Source organism: Mustela putorius, unplaced genomic scaffold (assembly GCF_011764305.1).
Source record: "Mustela putorius furo isolate JIRA1106 unplaced genomic scaffold, ASM1176430v1.1 tig00003942_pilon_pilon_pilon, whole genome shotgun sequence".
Taxonomy (NCBI): domain Eukaryota; kingdom Metazoa; phylum Chordata; class Mammalia; order Carnivora; family Mustelidae; genus Mustela; species Mustela putorius.
In genome coordinates this window covers 5,402,241-5,427,475 of record NW_025422087.1, presented here as the reverse complement: position 1 = coordinate 5,427,475, position 25,235 = coordinate 5,402,241, and the positions used below count along the sequence as shown (strand labels likewise).

Below are 25,235 nucleotides of genomic sequence, written 5' to 3'. Positions count from 1 at the left end.
GTTGGGCTCAGTTGGTTAAGCAACTGCCTTCAGCTCAGGTCATGATCCTGGAGTCCCAGGATCAAGTTCCACATCAGGCCTTCTGCTCATCAGGGAGCCGGCTTCTCCCTCTGCCCCTTGCCCCTTTCATGCTCGCTCTCTCTCTCTCTCTCAAATAAATAAAATCTTAAAAAAAAAAAAAATCCTGTTGTTGGGGACGCCTGGGTGGCTCAGTGGGTTAGGCCTCTGCCTTCGGCTCCGGTCATGGTCTTAGGGTCCTGGGATTGAGTCTCTGCTCAGTAGGGAGCCTGCTTCCCCTTCTTGCTCTGCTACTTGCAATCTCTCTCTGTGTCAAATAAATAAATAAAATCTAAAAAAAAAAAAAAAAAAATCCTGTTGTCTAATTAGGAGCCCTAAAAAGAGAGACACAGTGTTGCACTTGTAGAATTTCAGATAAAGTAAGGAATAGCCCCCCCAAAATGTTTTTGGGTAGGGGTCTCTCTGATTCTCAAAATTCCAAACTCTCCACTCATACTTAAGGATAGCCTACAGCATGGGGCCTCTGGGTGGCTCAGTGGGTTAAAGCCTCTGCCTTCAGCCCAGGGCCTGGGATCAAGCCCCACGTCGGCCTCTCTGCTCAGTGAGGAGCCTGCTTCCTCCTCTCTCTGCCTGCCTCTCTGCCTGCTTGTGATCTCTGTCTGTCAAATAAATAAATAAAATCTTTAAAAAAAAAAAAAAGGATAGCCTACAGCGGAAACGAGGAAATTAAGTCATATGATCATTTATATACCGTACAAATCTAGTCTAACATTTCAAGATGAGGAACGCATGAAATTCCCTAGTACTTAAGTTATGGGGACTTAGCACAACCTTCCACTTTAAGCTGAGTGTATTTATACTAGGTTGTAAGCTCCTTGAGGGAAGAGACCATTTTCTGTAATTCATGATCATTTTAGGTCCCAAAGTATTTCCTTCAAGATACAGTCCCAAGTTCTCAAGCTTAGCACACAGGGGCTTTCCCCGACCATGTTCCTGCGTGAAACCCTCTAGTGGCTATATGCATTTGCCAAAAGCTTCAATGCTCCCGCTTCATGCTGGCTTGTACCACCTTCCACCCACCCCAGATGTCTTTCCCTTTGCCCTGATGTGCCTGCCCCCACCTCCTCTGTACTTACCTGAGTAACATCCATGAGGAGTTACCTTCTCAGGGAAACCTCCCCTGAGGCTACCTCTTTCTGATTTATGCGCCCCCTCCTCTATTCATTCATTACATGACCTTGAAACCAGGGAGTTCCTTGTCACCTATGCTAGCATATGAACTCCTTGAGTGTAGTGACTAGGTCTTCATTTATGTTGTTCGTTCATCTAGCTCAGGTCTGTCACACAGCACATTCTCAGGACCGAAGCTTCCCCTGCCTTCTCCGAGTATGTTATTAACAGAGATGGACACTTAGATAAAAATGCATATGATGAAATGTCAGCATGAGGGCCACAGAAGAATGTTCCTGGGTAGTAAAGGAGGAAGTCAACATAGGCTGTATTGTGTCTTCACGGAGGATCCGAAACAACCCTGGAAGATCTGGACAGGCCAGAAGGCAAGGGAGGGCTATTTAAAGCTGGCAAAATTTGGAGGCAAGAGCGGGTGGGTAGGAGATAAGCATAACCAGAATATAGAACAAATGTACTTAGAGTGCATTGAAAATGTTCTTAGCTTGTGGAAGGGCCCTGACGAACAAGGCAGGAAGCTAGACTTCGCCCTATAAAGCAAGGGAGTTACTGTTAAACGTTTCTGTTTCAGGACGTAAGACATTTATTTTAGATGGTTGGTCTGGCAGCAGAATAGGGGAAATAAGAGATCAGAGAACAGTTACGAGGCAGTTACATTGCAGAGGAGAGGCAATGAGGTGGGTCTAGAAAAGAAGGATATAATTCCAGCAAAGACTGGATGAGACTTAGGGACTGAAACAGGAGGAAAGTGGGGAGGGTTATGTTTACATTTAGAGCCTCGATGCCCCAGGAAATAGTGATTTTGTTTGATACTGGGTCTTAAAGAAATCTTGAAATTAGAGAAATAATAAATTCCCCATATTTTTAACTTACCTACTTACTTGTGGCTGGTTCTCCACCATGGAATTCATCTAAAATCTAGTCCCAGAATCAGTCATCATTTTTTTTCTTTAAAGATTTTATTTATTTATTTATTTGACAGAGAGAGGTCAGAAGTAGGCAGAGAGGCAGGCAGAGAGAGAGGAAGGGAAGCAGGCCCCCTGCTGAGCAGAAAGCAAGATTCGGGACTCGATTCCAGGACCCTGAGATCATGACCTGAGCCGAAGGCAGCGGCTTAACCCACTGAGCCACCCAGGTGCCCAGTCATCATTTTTTTAAGTTTAACTTAATTTTAAGTTAAATTTCATTTATTTAAGGTAAAGTTCCCAAGAGAATACTTTAGGGGTCCATGAAGCCCTGTAAAAACCTGAATGGGAAGCTAAGTACCCTCTCCCCACAATGTACACATTTACAGAAAAAAGTTTATTTACAGTATCCGAGGGAGTCACAGAGTCTGGAACAGATTTCTGCTGTGCCCCCTGCCCCCTGGCCCGATTTGGAAGGCCTGGCTTTGTATTGTACTTATTCTATGTGTATTCTAATTCCTGGTAAAAGTTATAAAGTGTGTCAAATCCAGAGTGTTTAGGTACGGAAAATTACTAAACTGAAGATTTTAAGGTAATACGAAGAACTAGAATAGTCTAACACTACTGACAAGCCACAAAGAAACCATTTTTTTTTTTTACTGAGCAATTACGTAGATAAGCAAAATTAATAATAAACGACTTGAGACAACAAAAGCTGCTTTGGAGTTTTAACACTTAATACCTTATTAATCTGGAATGACTGGGTGTGAAGGGCTTTACTATATTGATCCGTTTGGGGTCGCATCTATAGGGATTTACAGCAGCAACAGCAGATTCTAATTTGCGCTTCTTTCCTTGCGACTCATTTTAATAACACCCAGCAAACTGTCATATTTTATTATCCCCCCAGGAATTGAGCCATTTTTCATTGCCTTTTTTTTTTTTTTTTTTTTTTTTAGTAAAAACAAAACAACAGAAATTATGGTCTGTCAAAGAGGACTCAAACTGGTTATTCCCAAGCAAAGATAAAGTGACAAAGTAAATCAAATATACACTTTAAGGAGATCCTCGACTACCTTAGTACTAAACTGAGTAGATTATTATAGATTATCATATGTATGCGTGAGCATAGTGGTATTTATTTATACTTAATTGTAGAGCATATTCACTTGTACTAGAGTATAGGCTAGTCTGATCACTGGAGTTCAGTCGAATAAATATAACAGAGATGAAAATCTACAAGGGACAGGACTCAACATGGAACTGAAGTTTGAAATACAGAATCTCTTCACTAATTACCAAGCACGGAGATTCTTCACATAGCCACTGGGGACAGCAGTTTACAACTGCCATCCTGCTGAATTGGCCTGGTTTACATTGCCTTAGGGCTGGTGGGGTGGGGGATGGGAATCAAATATCTGGTGTGTTGTAGAGACACTTGAACCTCCTCTGTGCATTTAGATCAACTCTGCCTCTAGCCCTGGTGGGAAGGCTGTCATAGAAGACTGGTAAGGAGGGTGCTTTCCCGAGCTATTAAGTGTCTGCAATAACCAAACAGAAAATGATGTTTCAATCTGAGATCTGAAGTATTTTGTAGGAGTTCCTTTTCTCTTGATGACCTCTTCCTGCTGTGGGTGCATTGAAACTCCTGATTACTGTATTTAAAACTTCTCCAGTACCAGACTTTCGGTCACGTTAGCACTTTGGCTGTGTTGTGGAAGTTAATAAGCCCCTTCTCACAGATCTGTTTTAATTAGAAGCATTCTGGTGTGCCCTTCAGCCCCCCTTGCCTCTTCAGTGGCTTCCTGGGAGAACACTGGTTGCGGAGAAGGCTGTGGAGCTGCTGGTGCTCAAAAGCCAAAGAGAGTCGGAAAGGTATTCTCAGAAAAGCTTGCTGAACAGACCTGTGTCAGAGCCAGCCAATGACGAGTGGCTCTTTATGGGCACCTACAGGAGCTGTCACTTTAAGAAAAGTGGAAAACTTTAAGAATGAAGTCACTAATCCAACGCGACTTCTTTGGGATGCATTCTCTCATCAGCCAGGTGCATCCTGCCCTTCCTCCTCCTCCTCCTCCGTCATGATACATACTGATGGTTTTTTTGGCCCCTGGGTGCTGCGTTTGGAGAAGCCAGTCCATTTTGTGTTATTGGCATTGGTGGTGCCGACAAAGCTCTAAGTTAACTGGACCTGTTGCGGCAATCATTTCATGGTATATGTAAGTCCCACCACGATGCTCACACTTCAGCTCAGGCAGGGATGCATGTAGGTTATGTCACAACACAAATGGAAGCAAACAAAAACAGAAGCAAACTCTAATAAATCATATCTCCCACTTCTCACAGTGTTCCTGATTTGCACACTGCATTATCGCGATAACGTTAACTGGAAGAAAAAAAAAAACAAACAGCTCAAATGTAATATACTTTCCTCCCAGCCTACTTTCTTCTCGAAAACTGGGATTTACACTGTTTAATTGGCATTCTGTAACTGAGCAACAAAATGTTTTCCCACATAACCTCCATTTACGACAGGAGTCGAACGTTTGTTAAATTTAATGGGAAAGGTGAACGGTGTGTTGTGGATGGTTAAAGGACAGTAAGGTGATTCAGTGAATGGTGTTCAAACGGATTTCTCTGTCGGGGGAGAAAAAGAAACAGTGCAACACATCAAAATACATTCCAAAGGAATTGAAGATTCATGACCAAAAAAAAAAAAAAAAAAGAAGAAGAAGAAAAGAAACATGGTTTCATCAGAAGATATACACACATATCAGCATATTTTGGGGGGTGGAAATGACCCTGCTAAATTATAATACCAAAAGGACTATAAAATAATGTAAATTCTCTGCTAAATCATTAAAAATGATGGTCAACTAGAAACCAAAATTGCCACACGGCAGAGAAAAGTTTAATCCCTTTATGCTTAAAGAGCAGACGTATATGATTAAGACTCCAATTCCACCACCACAGGAAGGGAGGGAGGCCCACAGTGCTCCTCATGCTCCTTCATACACCTTCCTCACAGTCTCCCTCTTCAACAAAACCCCCCTCTCAAGAGGAACGCTGCAGTTAGAACCCATGGTCCTCCCAGTCCTCTCCCAGAGAGAACTTATCAGAAGCTGCAGTCTGTCTGGGTCACCCTGTGACTCCACGCTTCCTGGGACATTCAACTCTAGATCTCACTTCTCCCAACCTTCTACTCCTATCCAGCACCTTAGCCCACCTCCTCCCTCCACTGCTCTCCCCACTCTCTGGGCTCCCGAGTCCTCTGGGATGCACAGTCTGTTACAGACAGGCCTTCCCTAGTCCTTAACTTCTGAACACTCTCCTTCCTGCCCTGTGCTAATGAACTGAAGAAACAGCTCCCTCCACAGCTCAAGTGGTGGCTGTCCTGTGTTCCTGGTTCCTAGTTGCTTTTCAACCACTGTTCCCCATCTTTGTTCTAACCCTCCAAGTGCCTTAGAAACACAAGCCATTTGAACTACCCACTTGGCTCATTTCGCTGCCATCGCTCATTCTCAGGATTTTAGCTCCTGGCTTACTGTTGATTTCTTTCCACCAGGACTCCTGCTGCCATTTAAATGATTTTGCCTTCCACAAAGACAATCCATACATCCTTCTGGCATCTTGATTTCTTGTGGTTTTTTCGTTTGTTTTTTGTTTTTTAAGACTTTATTTGTATTTCTCTGACAGAGAGCAAGATGGAGAGGGAGAAGCAGGCTCTTTGCTTAGCAGAAAGCCTGGATATGGGACCCAATTCCAGGACTGAGCTGAAGGCAGACACTTAACTGACTGAGCCACCCAGGCACCCCTGGGCTCTTGATTTCTTTTCATGAAATTCTCACCCAACCTTGGCCATGTACTTCCCTTGTTATACTTTAGACCTTGTCATCACTGTTCCCTACTTTCAAACCAGCTTACTTGCTCTACCAATCCCAGACTGGCATTCTTTGAATCCATTTATAATCCACTGAGATCTGCCACCACTTCTTAAATGCTCATCACCTGTCTTATGTCCCTACATCCTTCCTCATACATCACTATCATCATTTTCCTTTCATACAACCTTAATTCCTTTTCTCTTCTGTCCCATTTGCTTGGCAATACCTCTAACCTTGGATGAATCCAACTTCTCATCTACTCTTTCTGTCCTGAGCAGCAAATATGATCGGAGAAAAAAAAAACTTTTTAACTCATCTCAGTTAAATTTATGGCCACGGACCTCTGGTGGATTCTCAGCACAGGCTAGCAAGCTATGCAATGTCCCTGTCAATTAGCTCTCAAGACTGAAAATTCTAACCTCTCCTCAATTTTCAACTCCTCCCCGACTTCTCAGCTGGTAATCTTATTATGTCTCTGAGAAAATTAAAATGTGACCTCACTTTCTAATCACATCTCCTAATATCTGTATCCATATACTGTCTTCCCCAGTATTAACATCTATTAACTCTTCTAGCTCCTATGGTCACACCTCCTCTTATATACTGGCACTCAGCCCTGGAGAAATTTACTCCTGCAACTGTCCTTCCTCTCATCTACAACATTCATAGGAGATTCAGGTCCACACATACACATATTATGACATTTCCCATCTTAAACACAATAACAAAAACCTTGTTCCCACACTCCCTCACCAGGAACCAGGTAAAGGTTTCAAAGGGGTAGGTCTCTGTCTGCACTTTCTCACCATCCCTTCTCTCTTGTTGTCTCAGCTCCACTGAACTGTCCTTACCAAGTTACCAAGCACTTTCCAATTACCAAAGCCAATGGGTCAATTCTCAGTCCCGCCATTCTCAGCAGCATCTGACAAACTTATCATTCCCTCCTTAAAAAAGGCTTTCTTCCCTTGATTTCCAGGACACCACACTCATCTGGTCTTCCTCCCATGGTCCCTCTTGTTCCCCAGAGCTATTTTAACTCCCTAAATGACCCCATCCTTTACTGTGACATTAAATACCATTCGTGCCTTCACAATTCCTAAATGAGAACCTCTAGTGTGCACCTCTCCTCAGCCCCAGAGTTGCAGGTCCATCTTCTTATTAAATTGTCTCCTCTTGGAAGTCTAATAGGATAGGTATCTTACATATCCAAAATTGAATGAATAGAATGCTTTCCTTTACATTTTTTCCCTCCCAAGTCTGTCCCGTATCAGCAAACGGCATGACCCATCTACTCAGGCAACAAAACCTGAGATTCCCCTTTCTGCCTCCAATCCAACCCAACATATCCTGCCGGCTCTACTTTTGAAATGCAACAGTAATCCAGCTACTTTAACACCTCCACAGGTATCACCCTCAACTCTGGGAGGCTGTAAGATGACTACTGCTTCATTCCCACTGGTCATAGTCATTCTCCAAACTTCAGTGATCCTTTCGAAATTCAGAATAGATCTTGTCATGTCCTTACCTGAAAACTTTCAGTAGCTTCCATTACTCTCAAGCATAGACAAGGTCTTCACTATGGCCCACAAAACTATACAAAGCCCGGCTTCTGCCAACCTCCTTAATCTCATGTTCTTTCCCTTTCTCATTCTGTACAACCATACAAGCCTTTTCCCTGTCCTCAATCTTGCTAAGGATTCTCCCTCTTCAGGATCTTCTGTTCTTCCTGGAATGCCCTTCCTCCAGTCACACGGCCAACTCCCCATCTTCACTTAAGCCCCTGTTCACATGACACCCACCTCCTAGAAATTTCTGAAGGGCCTTCAGTCTAAAAGTTCTCTCCTCTGCTGTTTTCCTCCATAGTATTCAGTGCGGACGTCATCTAGTCAATCCTCATTATTCAGATTCTGTATCTGTGATTTTGCCTAGTTGCTAAGATTTATTTGGTACCTTAAAAATCAACACTTACGGGGGCACCTGGGTGGCACAGTTGGACTTCAGACTCTTGGTCTTGGCTCAGGTCCCGGTCCCCACATTGTGATCAACCCCATGTCAGGCTCCACCCTCAGCATGAAGTCTCCTTGAGACTCTGCTTCTCAACCTTCCTTAAAAGTGTCTTTTTTTTTTTTTTTTTAAAGATTTTATTTGACAGAGAGAGATCACAGGTAGGTAGAGAGGCTGGCAAGAGAGAGAGAGAGGGAAGCAGGCTCCCTGCTGAGCAGAGAGCCCGATGTGGGGCTCGATCCCAGGACTCTCGAGATCATGACCTGAGCTGAAGGCAGCGGCTTAACCCACTGAGCCACCCAGGCGCCCCCCCTTCAAAGTATCTTTTTAAAAAAATTAACACACTGCTTTTTGTGGTCATTATGGACACCCCCAGTCACCCAACTTGTAGAGTACACCTCTACAATTCAGCTCTCATACTGTAAATGTGTTTTTATTACGGCATATCTAGTGCCACATTTTTTTGCTTTTTTGTGCTTTTTGTTGATTTCATGGTTTAAAGTGCCCCCCCCCCCAAGTATAGTGTTAAGTGCCGTCTGGTGTTTCTTAGCACAAGAAAGTTGTCACGTGCCTTACAGAAAAAAACTCATGTGTTAGATAAGCTTCGTTTGGGCATGAGTTATAGTGCTGTTGGCCTTAATATCCAATGGGAATGAACCAACAGTATGTATTACATAAGGTATCTTTAAACAGAAAGTCACAAACAAGGTTTGTGTTGATCAGCTGACAATAGTGTTATGAACAGAGGCTCTACCAGGAACCTAACCTTCTATTTCCCCTAGGAGCAATGGTTCAGTATTTCATGTTCATGGAATGCTCTTGGAAACTACAGAACTGCCACAAGTAAGAATCAACAGTATCTAGGACCACTTAACATCATGTATTTCCTGTTTTGTTTTGTTTTTTTTTTAAGATTTTATTTATTTGACAGAGATCACAAGTAGGCAGAGAGGCAGGCAGAGAGAGGGAGGAGGAAGCAGTGTCCCTGCTGAGCAGAAAGCCTGATGTGGGGCTTGATCCCAGGACCCTGGGATCATGACCAGAGCCAAAGGCAGAGGCTTTAACCCACTGAGCCATCCAGGTGCCCCTGTATTTCCTGGTTTAGAAGACAAGTTCCTCCAACAGCAAAGATATTTTTTTACTACTTGATCTCTGAGGTTTACAACACTGCTTGGTATTTACCAGAAACATACAAATACTTAAATGATTAATACCAAGGATGAAGAAGCAAGTCTTCAGAGAAACACAACTGGCCAATAAAGTTATATAGATAGTTATACAAACATATAACTTTATCAAAGTTATATTCAAAATCACTAGTAATCATGAAAATGTAAATAAAAACAGCCAAGGTTTTTTTTCACCCCCGATGCTACTATTTGGTGGTGAGGGTTTATAAAAGCCAATCGTGCAATCATTAAAAGACTTTAAAATGCTTATCTTGGGACACAGCAATTCCACTCCCCCAAAATAAGACCTGGGTCTGTGCAAAAACTTAATCATTGCTGTGGCACAATTAATAAAACGGTACAAACCACCTCAAAATCTAAAGACTGGTGAAACAATGATAATTCATACAACGTAATATAACATAGCTATCCAAAAGCTGTCAAAACTGTAAGATGGAAAAATGCTCATGAAACATTAAAAAAGATCGTACAAATAGGTACAACAGAATTTTTTAGAAGTCTACATGTATTAAAAAAATGAAAAGGTCTATAGTAGTTATTACCACTAAAATGTTAAGAGGGATGATCCAAAATCTTCCTATTTTCCTGTATTTGCCCAGTTTCTCCTGACAAGAAACATGAAGTACTTGGGAATCAGAAAACAAGGGGTTAACAGGGGGGTGGTGTGTTGGGAGTAAATTGGACAAATCAATCATGAAGTGCTGAGTCCCTGGCAAAGTATGCTATCCTGACTACCACCCTTTAAACCTTAGCAACCATTACTACTAACTCAAATCGCTACAGCAGCAGTGCTGTTTAAGCATCCAAACTTTTAATGAAAACTGACAGGTGGAACACATGCTTCTAAGCACTGTGGTAACCACACTCCTCAATCCCAGCTGTACAATTTACTAAGCTCTGTGCTCTTTATCTGTTAAATGTGATAAAAAGGGTCTCACTCATAGACATGTTGGGGTTTGAATTAGTGTTTCATACAAAACAGAACCCAACATATAGCAAGCCTAGTTAAGCACCTGGTTATTATTTTCTCCCAATACAGAACTTCTGGATAGTGTCCCACTTTGCTTACAGAAATACATGTGCTGGGAGAAAGAGGGTATTTATGATAATGTGAACTCTTTGCTTATCAACACAAACATGGATTATTTTCCTGTTAGAGATCACTTATTAATCATGTAACATTACTTGGAGTTCTAGTAACAAGGTTTCCTACCATCTTTTCTAAATAGAGAAGTTGTATTCTCTACAGGGGGCGGTTTACATTCCACAGCATTCAACTGGTGTAGCAAACAGTCTTAGGATCTAAAATGATCACACAACCATTACCAAACAGTCACCCATTCTATATCCCACATACAATGACTTAAGTTTGTACAAACGATTATTTTTCTTGAACCAGTGTAACCTAAATTAAAATGTAGAAATTTAATGTACCCAGCTATAAAAAATGCCAGAAACTAAACACTAGTTTTCATGTTTAACATTATGAAATCCTCCTTCTCCTATAATACATAATGAAGTAAACAAGGAAAACCAATTCTTGATCATTTTAATTTGTATAAAAGATTACATGCTTTGTGAGTAGAAGCAAAGGTAAAACCTTTGGTAGCTTACATTTTATTCATGACAAGGCCAGTGTGTCAACACTATACTAACATAGTTTTTCCAAGAACAGTAATAAATACTAAACTAAAAAGAGCATGCACTCAACAATTCTCAAAGAGATATTCATCAAAATAAGGTAGGTCTAATGTGTCATTTGCTAAGGAATTTAATGTTGAAGTGGAAAAAAACTCATCAAAAATATCAGTCTTCATGGAACTTTCCAAATTCAAAGTCCTAATGCAGACATTATTTGTCAGTGAATCTGGCTGAACTTCACACAGATTTTTCTTGGTGGGGCTACAGTAATTATGGTCCTGTCGCAGATGTGTGTTTTGGGGAATTTCATTTAATTCAGCAGACACTGGTGCTGGGATGTGGTCAACTCCCATTTCTAAATACCTAAAGTCAGCCTCCCCATTTACCGAGCGCTCTGTTGAGACAACAGTTGTAGGAGACAATAATTCTGCTAAAATTTCTTCATGATTTTGACTACTGTATGGAACTGTGCACCCAGATTTATTATCAGCAGTATCAATTTGATACTGTAGTTCTTTTAGCAAGTCTTCTATTGATTCACAATCGTTTGGAGACCCACAGTGGGACACATGTTCTAAATTTTCACTTGGAGGTGTTCCTTTTTGAGGGGAAGACATAAGAGCAGCTAATTTCTTCTTTTTGGCTTTAAGTTTTTTAAGAAGTTTTAGACGAAGTTTATGAATCTGACCCTCAACTGAGTCTCCATGTTTTGCAGAAGAAACACCATTTTCTTTCACGCAAGAATCATGACTACAGTGAGCTCCATAGGAGGTATTTTCACATTTCTTCAAAGCATCTGTATCAGCAATAACATCAGTACATACACGAGAAGTCGTGCTACCAGACAATGGATGGCCTGGTGGAGGGTTACTAACTGTAGGTGGCTTATCTGCACACCTATTGGCTTTCTTGGATGGCCGGGTAGCCTTTTGGTTTATGCCTTTCGTTTTAAAGCCACCAAAATTACTTGCCCCCTTAACTGAAGGCTGCAAATCAGTTACAGTGTTTCTATTATGAGCTGAAACACAAGGTGGCATAAAAGAAGCACCCCTACTTAATAAGCCTTTAACCCAACTTCCTACAAATGGTTTCTTCTGAGTTTCTTTCAGTGATGGATTTTGTCCTGATTTCGCTGTTATGGTTTGAGAAGATGCCACAGTTTCATTTTTTTTCCAATCAGATACCTGAGCTGTAACAGCTTGTTCTGGTTTTAACTTCTCAGTTTTGGGTGAAACAAAGTGTTTTAATGGAGTATCCTTCTTTAGGGCAACTGTACCCTCAACTTCTACCGGCTTTACTCCACCTATAGAGTCAGTAGCATGAACAGTATTCACAGACTTAATAATTACAGTGTCTTCTGTATTCGGCTGTGCCAACTGCATGTTTGCACCTACAACTGGAGATGGCAAGCTTAAATCCACGAATCGGTCTTGAGTAAGCTTTTCAACACATGGAGCTGATACTAAAGAAGCCATTAGTAACTCTTGTGATTGCAAAATATCGGTTTTGCCAACTCCTGCATTTTCAGCCACAGGTTTATTTTCTAAGAGGAAACGTTCATCAGAGTTAACCTTTATTTCTTCAAGCGTCAAAGATAAAATACTACTGTCAACCAAACTTTCTGGACCTGAAAGTAAATGATGCCCATGAGCTAGAGCTACAGCTTCACCCTGTGAGTGTGTGCTAGGTCCAACTGCCACACCAGTGGGGAGAGTCCTTGAGAATGGTTCAGCAGAGGCAGCATCGCTCACAGAACACCGAGTTGGAGAGGCTGGCTTCTCATCACCACAAGGAGGCTCATCATTAGTCTTTTTAAGTGGAGGGCAGGCAGACACCTTATCTGTCATTGGGGATGTTTTTCTTTCCCAAATAACAATATGTATCTCTGAAGCACTAACTTCAAATTTCTCACGCCTTTCAGAACGTAGGCCTTTTAGGTCATCGCACTCCAGCCAACTTCCTGGGGATAAGGAAAGTTCAGTAAATGAGGTTAGACTTTCAAAACCCACCAGCCGAGGTTCGCTTTCTTCTAGCCATTTTATCTGCTATATCCCTGAATATCCACCAAAGGAGAACACTCGAGAACAAGGCCTTATGTTTATGTCACCATTTTTCTCTGCCAAGGTTAAAGTCCTTATGTGGCTAATAAAAGTTATAGACTAACATCCATAAATTTGAAAAACAGATAGTTTTTACTTTTTCCTAAAATAACCACGAAAATCAGAAGTCTATTTAGCTTTTGTTACTTAGAATACAGTATATCACCCAATTTATCCAACATTAGAAAATGGATTAAATTTTTCCATATATAGGCATTTCAAGATAAATGAAGCTTGTTACCCTCAAGTACTCACATATGTTTCAATTCTTATTTTAATTCAATTATTCTTTTTTTTTTTTTTGGTTAAAAGAAAACTTAGAGGTTTTTAGGTGTTTATTTCTGAGCTTCTGTTTTCTCATTTGTCCACTGAATATGAAGTGATGGATTATAAAGGAAGAGGTTAACCTCCTACACACAAAACCCCCCTCAAAAAACCATTCACTAAATTTATATGGATACACCTTTACAAACCACACAAACCTACTATTTCCTCTTCTAAACCCATTAAAACTTTGAGTCTTTTGTTTGCTTACTTTAGTGGTTCACCACCACACATGCACATTAGAATTATTTGAGTCACAGCTGGGCCTAATCCCCAGACACTGATTCAATGACAGGAGAGAGCCAAGGCATTTTTTATAAAGTAACCATGATTTTTATATGTTGTCAGGGAGGGGAACCATATAACCATTTAACCTACCTGAAGAGGATTTGAGAATCCCTGGAATGCAGTAAAAAATTAAATTAAGTTACTTTTTTAGTTTTTGCTTATGTTATTGAGAACCACTTCCCCCCAAATTCTGAAGTAGGGTAAAACTTTAAGAGATAGTATTTATAACGGGAGTTTCAGTTTGCAAGGTGCTTTTATAACACATTATTTTGTCATCTACCCCAATTATCCCCCAAGATGAAAATATCAAGTATGAAAAGTGTCCAAAAAACAGAAAAAAGAAAAAGAAAAATATCAAAGAGACCTCTTATCAACAGCCTGATATAACTCTTTATGGGACTGAGTGATCTTGTTTAAGACAAAGTGAACATTTTAAGAAAAACAAACTCAATATTAAATCATATTAGCTAAGTGGAAGGAAAAACTTAGCAAAAATTATGAGTTGTACTATTTAGCCTTCTACTGAAACGTTTATAAATAAAGGCTTTATCTTGGATAAATAAATTATGGATTTCAGATATTCTATTTCATAGTCCTAGAAACAGATGTTTTCTTTTTTTCAGTATTTTTTCCTTTTTAAGGAAGCTCCATGCCCAATGTGGGACTTGAACTCATGACCCTGAGATCAACAGTCACATGCTCTAATGAGTGAGCCAGCCAGGCACCCAGTGAACGTTTACTTTTATTTATATTATTAACAACTGCAAACTAAGCAAATTTGTTTTTGTTCTTTCTCAATTAAAAACTTTCAGTATGTTGCACTTTCTTTTTAGAATCACATGGTCATTTACCTAAAAAAAATCAAAATCACCACCATTCATTTTTCTATACTGAACATGTATTACTCACGGAGTAAAAGCAAACATACTAAGTGGGAAAAAGCAAACTGTAAACCAACAGCATTGTATGATCACTTTTTCTGTCTAGAAAAGAAATATGCATATGTACACCCATACATATACAAAGGAAAGACAGAAGTGATTCTAAACCACAGTGACAGAGGAGAGGAGGGGGAGAAAGAATTAAAGACAAGGGCATTAAGTCGGAGGAGAAAAAGAGTCAAAGGAAAGTTTGCCTTTAAAAAAAAAAATTATCGGGGGTTTGGCCCCCATGCCTATTATCACAAAAGAAAAAGGTTTAAATACTTACCATCCGCCTCTAAGATCCATGTTATAAAATGATTATTTGCCTGGTACTGAATTACTGAAGTTATTTGATAAAGACAGCCTTCAAAATGAAATGAATAGTGCTGCAAGTCATTATGTGGCAAGCCTTCCACAAAGTGCAACATGAATACGGGAGACACTCTGTGGGAGAGAAAGGCAAGTGAAGTCAAGCAAATGTAATGCCCTGTGCCTGGTTATAAAAAAGATGGTCTGAAGTAAGGAAGTCCCATATAACACTTTCAAGGCTAACTGCACTAATTTTTCTTGAAAACCTCCAGATGTATGCCTTAATTAGAAATGGAGAACGCACTCTGTTAAGTATGTAACAGTAAACTCTTCTCAAAATGGTATCAGTGACAGTTGGAGCCATCAGGCTCTAACACAAAACCATTAAACAAAAATTGCTCTGTAAGCCACAATGCTGTTTTGGCTTAAAGATCTCTTGATAACAACTATTCTGTAAAAATCACAGGGAAAAATCCAGACCTTTTATAATTTTCTTGGGCATCTAGTGCCTAAATGAATTACTTCTGTTATATAAGTAATATTGGAAACAAAGTAACAAACACAAGACATTGAAATAAACTTTAAAAAACCTCAATATGCTAATCATTTGGCCTATTTCACTGTTATCTCCAGAAGCAGAGGGGTCCATCAAAGTAAAACTTTTACTTAGAAAGTTTAATTTGTACCTAAAATAAAGAAAATACAACATAGTGGCTGATTTACTATAAACTTTAAGAATTCACAATTTCAAAAATACACTTTACCATTACAGTAACATATCAAACCAGAACACAGAATCTAATGATGGGCCTCAAATAACCAAATTTAACAAAGGTCTCAGGATTTAAGAAAAATGTCAAGTATCTCTTTTCCCAATATTTAAATAGCTGTCAAACTTATTTAGCTTATCAAAATTTATTCAGCTGAGATGAACCTGAGTCAATGTCCAAAATGCAGACCACTCCGACTGATAAGGAATAATTAATAAGTTATCTCTTGCCAATCATGTTAGAGGAATAATCAACTTTTCAAAATTTAAGTGCCTATAAATAAAGTCCTGCAAAACTGTCTATAATGCTACCCCCCCTTTTTATTTTTATCATATCTACTTAACTGATCTAAGATACCACTGATTATAGTATATACCACTAGGAAAAAAAACTGCCAACTAAACTCTACTATGCCATCAATTCTTAGATGTACTCCCATTTCAAATGTTAATATGTGAAGAGTGTGTCTCTGAATCAATAATCTACAATGAAACTAGAGATCTGTTCTCACAGCTGGATATGCAGGGCTTAGGCAACCGCATGACTCTGTAAGTACTAGTATTTAATTCTCCTGGTCTCATGTGATACCTTTTCAAGATATCTTCATTTTATTTGAGAAAGAGTGAGAGCTAGATAGAGAGCACGCACAGGAGAAAGAGAAGCAGACTTCCTGCTGAGCAGTGAGCCGGACACGGGACTTGATCCCAAGAGTTTGGGATCATGACCTGAGCCAAAAGCAGATGCCCAACTGACTGAGCCACCCAGGTGCCCCCAAGATATCTTCTGAGTCTAGTTACTAAAACATTCTCCTTTTTATCACTAGACTATGCAAATTCATGAACTTCCTGCCTTCTTTGTGTGAGTTAAACACAGAAGTGTTAAATATGCAGCATTTCTTTCTTAATGGCTTATTTAAAACCTGGTGCAACTTACAAATCATGGTATTTTGGATTCAACAAAATAAAGCATATGCTCCCTCATCCTTTTCTAGTTAATTTTCTTCTCTGGGTCCCCTAGACTCTAGTGTTCCCTAAAAGTCACAGGTCTCTCCTACCAAAAATTCCAGCTTAGCTCATACCGAAGCCCTTTAGTTGAGGGTAGAACTTTAGTCCTAGTTTGGTAATAGATTTTGTTTCAGGTTTCTTCCTACCTACAATGCCTGGCATGTCAAAGATGATGCTCAGAGATGAGAGGATCAAGTTAGGTACTGACTCAACCATAAAAAAACTGGGTAGGATGAGTTAATAGAACTGGAGTGAGAGTCACAAGAGATTTCAAGCCAAGCTCCATTTGCATTTACCTCCCCAACTTTTAGGTTAAACTCCTCCTATTATATGGATATGGATCTACCCTTAGGAAAAGAGAGAAAACAGAACTAGAGAAAGCAGCAGGGGAACTGTGCCAACTGCCCTGCTACCCACAGACAGCAGGGAAACACCAAATCCCTGTCCCACAAAAAGGAGCCCAAGTCTTGTGCAAATGGCCTGGAGGATGTGTGTTTTATTTTTATCCCAACTAATGTAAAGTAGTAACTCGTATTTTAGAAAATGCAAATTTAACAATGTGCATATATGTATTTCTGAACTGTAATAATGTAGGCTTTAGGCAAAAGAATCTGCAAATATAATTTTTAAACCTCATTATATTTTAGATCTAATTACATCACTGAACGATTTCCTATTTCAGATTCTATGACAAAAGATGAAATATATGAGTAAAATCAGATGTAATTAAAATAATTAGAACTGTTCATATTAATTAAAAACAAAATACTTCAGAGAAATTCAACTGTTCAACAAAGATTTGTAACTGTATTCTTTGGAGGTAAGTTCAAGGATCTCATAAAATAATAAATCATTTTCTGCCACACAATAAAGATTTAATTAACAAATACAATTTTAACTATTTTATGTATCAATATTCCATCCAACCTTTTGTAGGAGAGGATTTAGTTCATCTGCTTGGAAGAAAGTGTCAAAATCATTAATACTTAATGATGACACTTTAAGAGGCCTGTAAGTACAGATTAGAAACATCTAATTTTTCCTCCTACCCTCTCCTAACCTTTACAGTTGTTTAAAAAAAAATTACTATTAACAATGTTTTTTTTAAAAAAAAAGTTTATATAAATAAACTTCTCAAATGACAATCCAGGAATAGTGTATGACCAGACTCCTAGAGGTGATCATGGCAGTAATGAGGTTCATCTTAAGAGTCTGTGAAGTAAAATTAAATCAGATTCTAAGTTGGTGCCTCATGTTACCATGCTCTGAGTATAATTCCTAAATAATTTAAAGTAGCAGACCCGAATCTGATAGATCTCATTCATTTACCAATGGACTTTTTCTAATGGAAATGTATTAGAGATGAGTACTGCCTGAGACAAGGTGTTCAGGGAACTTATAAATACTATTAGTTTTTAGAATGCTGAAAGTTGAATTATGCATGATATCATGATGGACCTAATTACTTTTAAGTTAACCTTAAAGACTATATTAAATTTGTTTCTAAATTCCATTAGACATCAACAAATCAAGACTATGAATTTCAAAGTAAAAAACTACAGAGAACTTTAAAAAGACCTTGTCATTTAAAATGTAAGGGAAATTTTACATACTATGCAAACCCCCCACAGAACCTCTTTTCAATATAGTAAATATCCAAACTATCAATTCTGTTTCCAAACTGACCCATTAGAACTCTAAACACATTTCACAGTGAAACACTTACATCTAATGGATACACTGCCAGATCAGAGCACGAGTGTTTCATATAAGTAAAACAACATATTTGTGTAATTAAAACTTGTACTTTGCAATGCAACCAAATAACACATCAAACAAAATAGCAGTCTAAATTTATCCTGAATGCTGGCCCTTGAGAAAAAGCAGGTATAACTGTTAGATTAAATTACATAAGCCAGGAAGCCTCAAGCAGCCCAACTGTCCAGTACAGGATGGCAACAAATATTTTGAAGGCAAAAAGGAAATGGTAAAGTGGTAGCTTAGTAGACTAGGGAAAGTGATGATATGAGAGCTATGGAGTGGGTATACTGATGAGAACAATTTACCCACCCCACAGAACCTCCAGAAGATGCAATACTGATAGGTGACCGATGTTGAAGAATGTGGGGGTAAGGCCCTGAGCTAAAAACTGGATAGGAACAGAAAGAGTGTATAAAGAGCACCCCATGCACCAGACGCAGAGAGGAACCAGTATAAACTGGAACACTAGAGCAGAAGGATGGAAGGTGGCAGAAGAAAGGTTTCTAGAAAAAAAAGGGTGATGGGGGGGGGGGGGAGACGAGGATTAAAAAATTGCGAAACATTTAAGTGCTTGAAAAATTTATTGATGAGTGTCTGAAGAACTTGGAAAAAATAGACAAAGGGGCACCTGGGTGGCTCAGTAGGTCAAGCAACTGCCATTGGCTCAGGTCATGATCCTAGGGTCCCGGGATAGAGCCCCATGTTAGGCTTCTTACTCAGCAGGAAGCCTGCTTCTCCCTCTCCCTGCTACTCTGCCTGCTTGTGCTGTCAAATAAATAAATAAAAATTTAAAAAAAATACATAAACGGGGTGCCTGGGTGGCTCAGTGAGTTAAGGCCTCTGCCTTCGGCTCAGGTCATGATCCCGGGGTCCTGGGATGGAGCCCCTCGTCAGGCTCTCTGCTCAGTGGGGACCCTGCTTCCCCTTCTCCCTCTCTGCCTGCCTCTGCCTACTTGTGATCTCTGTCAAATAAATAAATAAAATCTTGAAAAAAAAAAAAAAAATACATAAACAAGGCAAATGAAAACAAAAGGAAATTAGTAATTCCATGAAAAATGAAGTTATAGAAGAAATGAAACATAACCATATATACTGCTTAGCTATAGAGGGAATATATGTATGTTCATAAAAATAAACAGTGAGTACTGATTTAACAAAAAATGTAATCCTACAGGAAGGAGGACAGGGAGAGGTTACACAGAAACGGGGCCCAGGTGTTGGTGTCAGAACCCTAGTCCTCAATTACTATAAAAGGAGAAGACTATATAAAGGTAGAATAAGCATTTTTCTGAAATGTCAAAGTACATAGTCCCTTAAAGGTGTGAAGTAGATGATTAACGGAGAGGAGGTAGGAGGAACCGACCTCTGCGTTTGAAGTATGGGGCTTCTGGTAGCAATTTTAGAACAAGGTAATTCCAACCAGTGGTCCCATTGAAAACAAACAGAAGAGCTGGCAAAATATAGTAAAAACACATCTGCTCAAAGGCAGAGAAGGCTTACAAGAGAATAAAGAATTAGCAGCTCGAGTTCTGGGAGAAGATGGGAATTCAGACAGATGAGCCTGTGGTTCACTGCTGAGTCATCTTAGTTTTTGAAATCAGATTTAAGGTAATCTAAGAATTCTAGAGACTCCAGGCAGTTGGCAGAGGAGAGCAAGACTGAAGATTAGGATCCTTAAAGGGAGAAAGAAGGCAAACGAAGGAAAGGCACCAGGAGAGTGGGGTCAGACAATCACCGTAAGAGAGCTCTTCAGGGGTATTTTGTCTGGACAGTTTGCTTACTGGCCAGAGTTCTTGATAGCAAGGCATTTTTGTAATCTGTAACTATGTTATTTAACTCAAACTTCTGAGAAGTAGGTTGTAGACATCACTTGCAATTCTACACATTAAATTCACCTTCATTTTGTTCTAAAAAGAGTAAGGCAATTTTAACTCACTTTTCCAATACCATTTTTCTGATCTGTGACTTATTGCTGCAAATGTTACATGGACCAAAATGGGCAGCATTAAGTGGGTGCCACTCAGGGATGACATTTGTAAAAGTGACCAGATTCTTCATATGTCTGCAAAAAAAGAAGACGTAACTTAAATTCATTTACTTCACTTTAAACAAATGCCTAAACCTTGCTTTGTTTATTCATATTTTCCTATCCCCACCATGTAATAAATTAGTATGCTAATGTTCTTTCCAAACCATAGTAAAGCTCTCTGTGAGGACTCTCCACCATACTTACATACTATTCTTTCAGTTCTGAGATGAAGAGAATGTTCAAAGCAGGATTTCTCAAGAGCAATGCCACTGACATTTTGCACTGGGTAATTCTTGGCCGTGAGGCATTTCTCCTGTGTTCTGAGATGTCCAGCATCATCCCTGGCTTCTACCCACTAGCTGCTCCAAGTATAGCAACCATTAGCTCCAAACACTGCTAAATGTCCCAGGAGGTGCGAAATTACCCCAGCTGAGAACCACTGTTTCCAAATTTATTAAGAGCTCACCCTTACTTACAAAATTCACAATCCAGCTATCCATATTGACAACCAAAACAAAAAAAAAAGGCATTTCCAAATATACAATCAGGAATCCATACACCTCAATTCTCTTGATCTTAAAAAATCAGAATACCAGTGGTGAAATAATTTTGTTTTTACAGGTTACAAAAGTTATAAATTTGCTCTTTAGCCAAAATACCTGACAGCAAGAGGCACCTAAAAAGATGGTATTTAAAGTGGTACACTGTATCTCAACTGGATTCACCTCGATAAAAATACCTTTAAAAGAGCAATTAATTACCTAAAAGGCACTGGCTTTTTAAATAAACAATAACAAATACTGTTCAATCATAAGTGAAATAAGCATAGGCTGTTACAAATATACCAATTCTCAGGGAAGCTAACATTCTAAAAGCAAAATGACAGAAAGTTATCACTAAAATTGAATGACTTATTTCTACTAAATTTTTTTTTAAAGATTTTATTTATTGATTGATTGATTTGACAGATAGAGATCACAAGTAGGGAGAGAGGCAGGCAGAGAGAGAGGAAGGGAAGCAGGCTCCCCGCTGAGCTCAGAGCCCGATTCGGGGCTCGATCCCAGGACCCTGGGATCATGACCCGAGCAGAAGGCAGAGGCTTTAACCTACTGAGCCACCCAGGTGCCCCTCTACTAAATTCTTGATTCTCACAGATGACTGCTGAGTAAAGGCTCCTGTATTTTAGTCTACAGAAAGGAGTCTGTCTCAGCAAATAAACGTTAAGGCTCCACATGACAGTGAACACTTCTGAGCACTTACCATGTGCAAAAGTGGGGCGCTGTGCTAAGCACTCGTCTCCCAAACAACCTTAAGTGGCAGGTACCATTCCTCTCCCCATTTTACAGATGAGGAAAGTGAAATACAGAGAGCGTATCAGATGATAAATGACAGACCTGAGAATGGGAGTCTGACTCCAAATACCATATTTTTAAACTGCCTCCAAAATGTATGCTGTAAATCAAGTAAAAGATCTTAAACTGGCCCTAAAAACAGCAGCACAAAACCATGAGTTTGCTGGATATTCCCCCATCAGATTTAGTGTAAATGTTTTCAACTATGATATATATACTAAGATATATTTAATGAAATGTCACTTCATTTTAGCTTTTCCTCTATTTATTTTTAGAACAAAGCAATTAAAAAAAAAAAAAAAAAAAAGCAACCCTAAATGCCAGGGCTTCTTTCCCATGAATCGTCAGTTTTTTATATACTCCTCCAAAATGCACTTAACATTCTGCATTCAAAGTAACTTAATGCATCCAACAGATCAAAAATAATTACTAAGTCACTGGCCCTCAATTATGTGTTTATATGTTATCTCCCTAACTAACTAGTCTGAATTTGGCCAGGATTTCTATTGAGTTCCTGGCACATAAAATATACTCAATGAAAAGCCCAACAACTCAGATGTGGATTTTGGAAAAGCTTTAATTAAGCCGATTTTAATCATCAAGTTCGTTTATATTATTTAAAATCCAGGTGGTGATTAAGGAGTATACCACAGTGAGTAGGAAAGTCTGAAGACAGGAAACCTAAGCCTGAATTTTGTCACTTAGTATTGTGTCACCTAGGGCCCTGCCTACCTATTTAACACCTTTCAAGGTTCACTTTCCACATGTGTCAAATGAGGAAAAATCAGATTAATTTATATAAATCAGTGATAGAAGGCCAGGAAATACTCATCCTTATACTCACAGAAAATTATTTTTAAGTCCTAGATGAGACTGAAATGGTTATCCTTACTCTGCTGTAATACTTTTGAGTTAACTGATGTTAAAAAAAAAAAAAAATTCTGGGTTCTGTTGTATTCCCTGGAACATCCTCTCAGACTTGACTCTCCTTGATTTACCACTACATACCAAAAATAATCTCAATTTAAATAATGAATATCTAAGCAATAGTTTTCTCTCACATTTTTATTTAAATTTTCTAATTTGCTAGTAGGTAAGAAAAGAGCAAAGGACTGATTTCTAGTATAGTAATTTGAATAAATGACCAGCAGAACCAGTTTGGTAATCTTTTTAACTGCCAGCCAGCAACTTTCTCTGAGTGTTGGAAGCTTTCCCTGAGTCCTCTTCTGCAATCTACGCTCTCTGTTATGTGGTCAGAATAAGGAAGCAAAAGAAATCCGCTGCTGGTTTCTTCTCCGTAGTTGTTCCCAAGTCCCAATCTCAGGGCATAAAATGATAAAGTGTATCACTCATGATCCCTGTAATCCTCACCCAAGGGCATCAGGAAATAAGATAGCAGGCTGAGAGAGCTCGTATGCAAGAGGATTCTGGTGGTGGCTGGTGTTTCATGGACGAATGGGAGAGCCTAGGTTCCTTCTCAAAACTGCTGTAAGGCTCTGAGAGCCTCAAATTAGTTTCCATGATGCTTAAAAACATAACTAACAAAAACCCTAGTTGCTAACAGAGGAACAAACGAAACACTATCATTTCAAGGAATTCTAAGAAGTATTCTTATGCAGCAGGGAGTCCAGAGGGGGAGCTGTGAGGGGAATAGATTACTCTTCACACTTGTCTCCCCCTTCCACTGAAGAACTTCTTAAGAAAACTCCTACTAATTAATAATCCAGCAAACCATGGATTTTTATTCTTCTAGGGGAGAGAGCAGTGTTATAAATGGAAGCAAGTTTTATTCAAATTTTATTATTTGGAACCATTTTCAGTAAAGTATGTCCATTTTTAAAAAAGAGAAAAACTAACCTATTTTGATACTTGTGTCCACACTGTGAACATTCAAAGTTCCAAGAGAAAGAATACATGAAGAGCTTTTCAATGACGGGTTCCGTTTTTAAGAGCAGGGGAAGTGCAAACACGGGGCTTTCCGTATCACCTTCAAAAAGAAAAAGGAAAATTATTACTCATCATTAACTGAAAAAAGTGAACCAAAATTACTGTTCTCTTTTCTCACCTATGTTCACAGTACAAATATATGTGAAAATATGAGTATATGAAAAATAAGTTATTTACAGTTGGACAAGGGGAAGTTTTTAAGAATTTTTTTTTTTTCGAGAGAGGGAGAGTGCCTGAGAACAGAGGCAAGGGGCACAGGGAGAGGGAGAAAGAGAGGATTGCAAGCCAACTCCTGGGCTCAGCACAGAGACTGATGCTGAGCTTGATCTCACAACCCTGAGATCATGACCTGAGCTGAAATCAAGAGTCACACACTTAACTAACTGAGCCACCCAGGCTAGGGAAGTTTTTAAAGCATTTTTCTAAAAATGTCCATCATAAAGATTTAATTATCACTTCAGTCCCTGTCTCTCCTTTTTCTTGGTGTACACTTATGAAAATGTTTTTTTTTTTTTTAAGATTTTATTTATTTATTTGACAGAGAGAGATCACAAGTAGGCAGAGAGGCAGGCAGAGAGAGAGAGAGGAGGAAACAGGCTCCCTGCTGAGCAGAGAGCCCGATGTGGGACTCGATCCCAGGACCCTGAGATCATGACCTGAGCCGAAGGCAGCGGCTTAACCCACTGAGCCACCCAGGCGCCCCACTTATGAAAATGTTTTAAGGACAAAAGACCCATACTATCTCCTCAGATCTTTTTTAGCTTTTCTCTAGGAAAAAAAAAAAATCCTCAGAACTATAATAGCCCTAGGATATAAAACAAAATTATAATATGGTTAATAAAAATTGTAATAAAGTACTATAAAACAAAGTAAGAATATATATATACAGTTCACCACAAATACTAAAAATAATATATCCAGTTTAACACTGGATATATTAATAATGTCAGAGGTGGACAAAACCAAAACCATTAAAAAGCCATTTCTGGGGGCGTCTGGGTGGCTCACTGGGTCGAGCCACTGACTTCGGCTTGGGTCTTGATCTCAGGGTCCTGGGATCGAGCCCCACATAGGGCTCTCTGCTCGGCAGGGAGCCTGCTTCCTCCTCTCTCTCTCTGCCTGCTTGTGATCTCTGTCAGATAAATAAATAAAATCTTAAAAAAACCAAAAAAGAAAAGCCGTTTCTGGTCCAACTCTCTTGTTCTATGTGTGGAGATGACATGACACACAGGGTTTAAAGGGCCAGCCTCAAATCTCCCTACTCCTCATCTACCACTCTTTGTAGAATCTTCAGTCTCATCTTTTAACAATTAAATTAGGGATGCCTGGGTGGCCTTCACTCTTGATTTCGGTTCAGGTCGTGATTTCAGGGTGTAAGACAGCCCCTCACTGGGCTCTGAGCTCAGCGGGGAGTCTACCTGAGACCCTCGTGCTCTCCCTTCCCCCCCCACAAATAAATAAATCTCTAAAACAAAACAAAACAACAATTAAAATTAAACTTCAATGACTTTAAGATTAGAGAAGATCTGATTCCAGTGTCGTTAAAATAAAAACTGAATAGTGAATCCAGTCTTCCAGTTTTTAGATCAACAGGCAAATTAA

The 25,235-nt window shown here is 39.3% G+C and overlaps 1 protein-coding gene across 7 annotated transcripts in view; it reads right to left on the bottom strand.

Moving 5' to 3' along the window:
- Positions 1–10,718: 10,718 nt before the first annotated feature.
- USPL1 (ubiquitin specific peptidase like 1) overlaps positions 10,719–25,235 on the bottom strand; it is a 34,503-nt gene continuing 19,986 nt past the window's right edge. For all 7 annotated transcript variants that reach the window (XM_045069648.1, XM_045069650.1, XM_045069651.1 and 4 more), the window contains 4 exons: positions 23,544–23,673; positions 20,242–20,367; positions 14,748–14,905; positions 10,719–12,787 (listed from right to left, as the gene is read on the bottom strand). In XM_045069648.1, the coding sequence (XP_044925583.1) occupies positions 10,893–12,787; positions 14,748–14,905; positions 20,242–20,367; positions 23,544–23,673 (2,309 nt within the window). In that variant the 3' untranslated portion in view covers positions 10,719–10,892. The remainder of the gene's footprint in view (positions 12,788–14,747; positions 14,906–20,241; positions 20,368–23,543; positions 23,674–25,235) is intronic.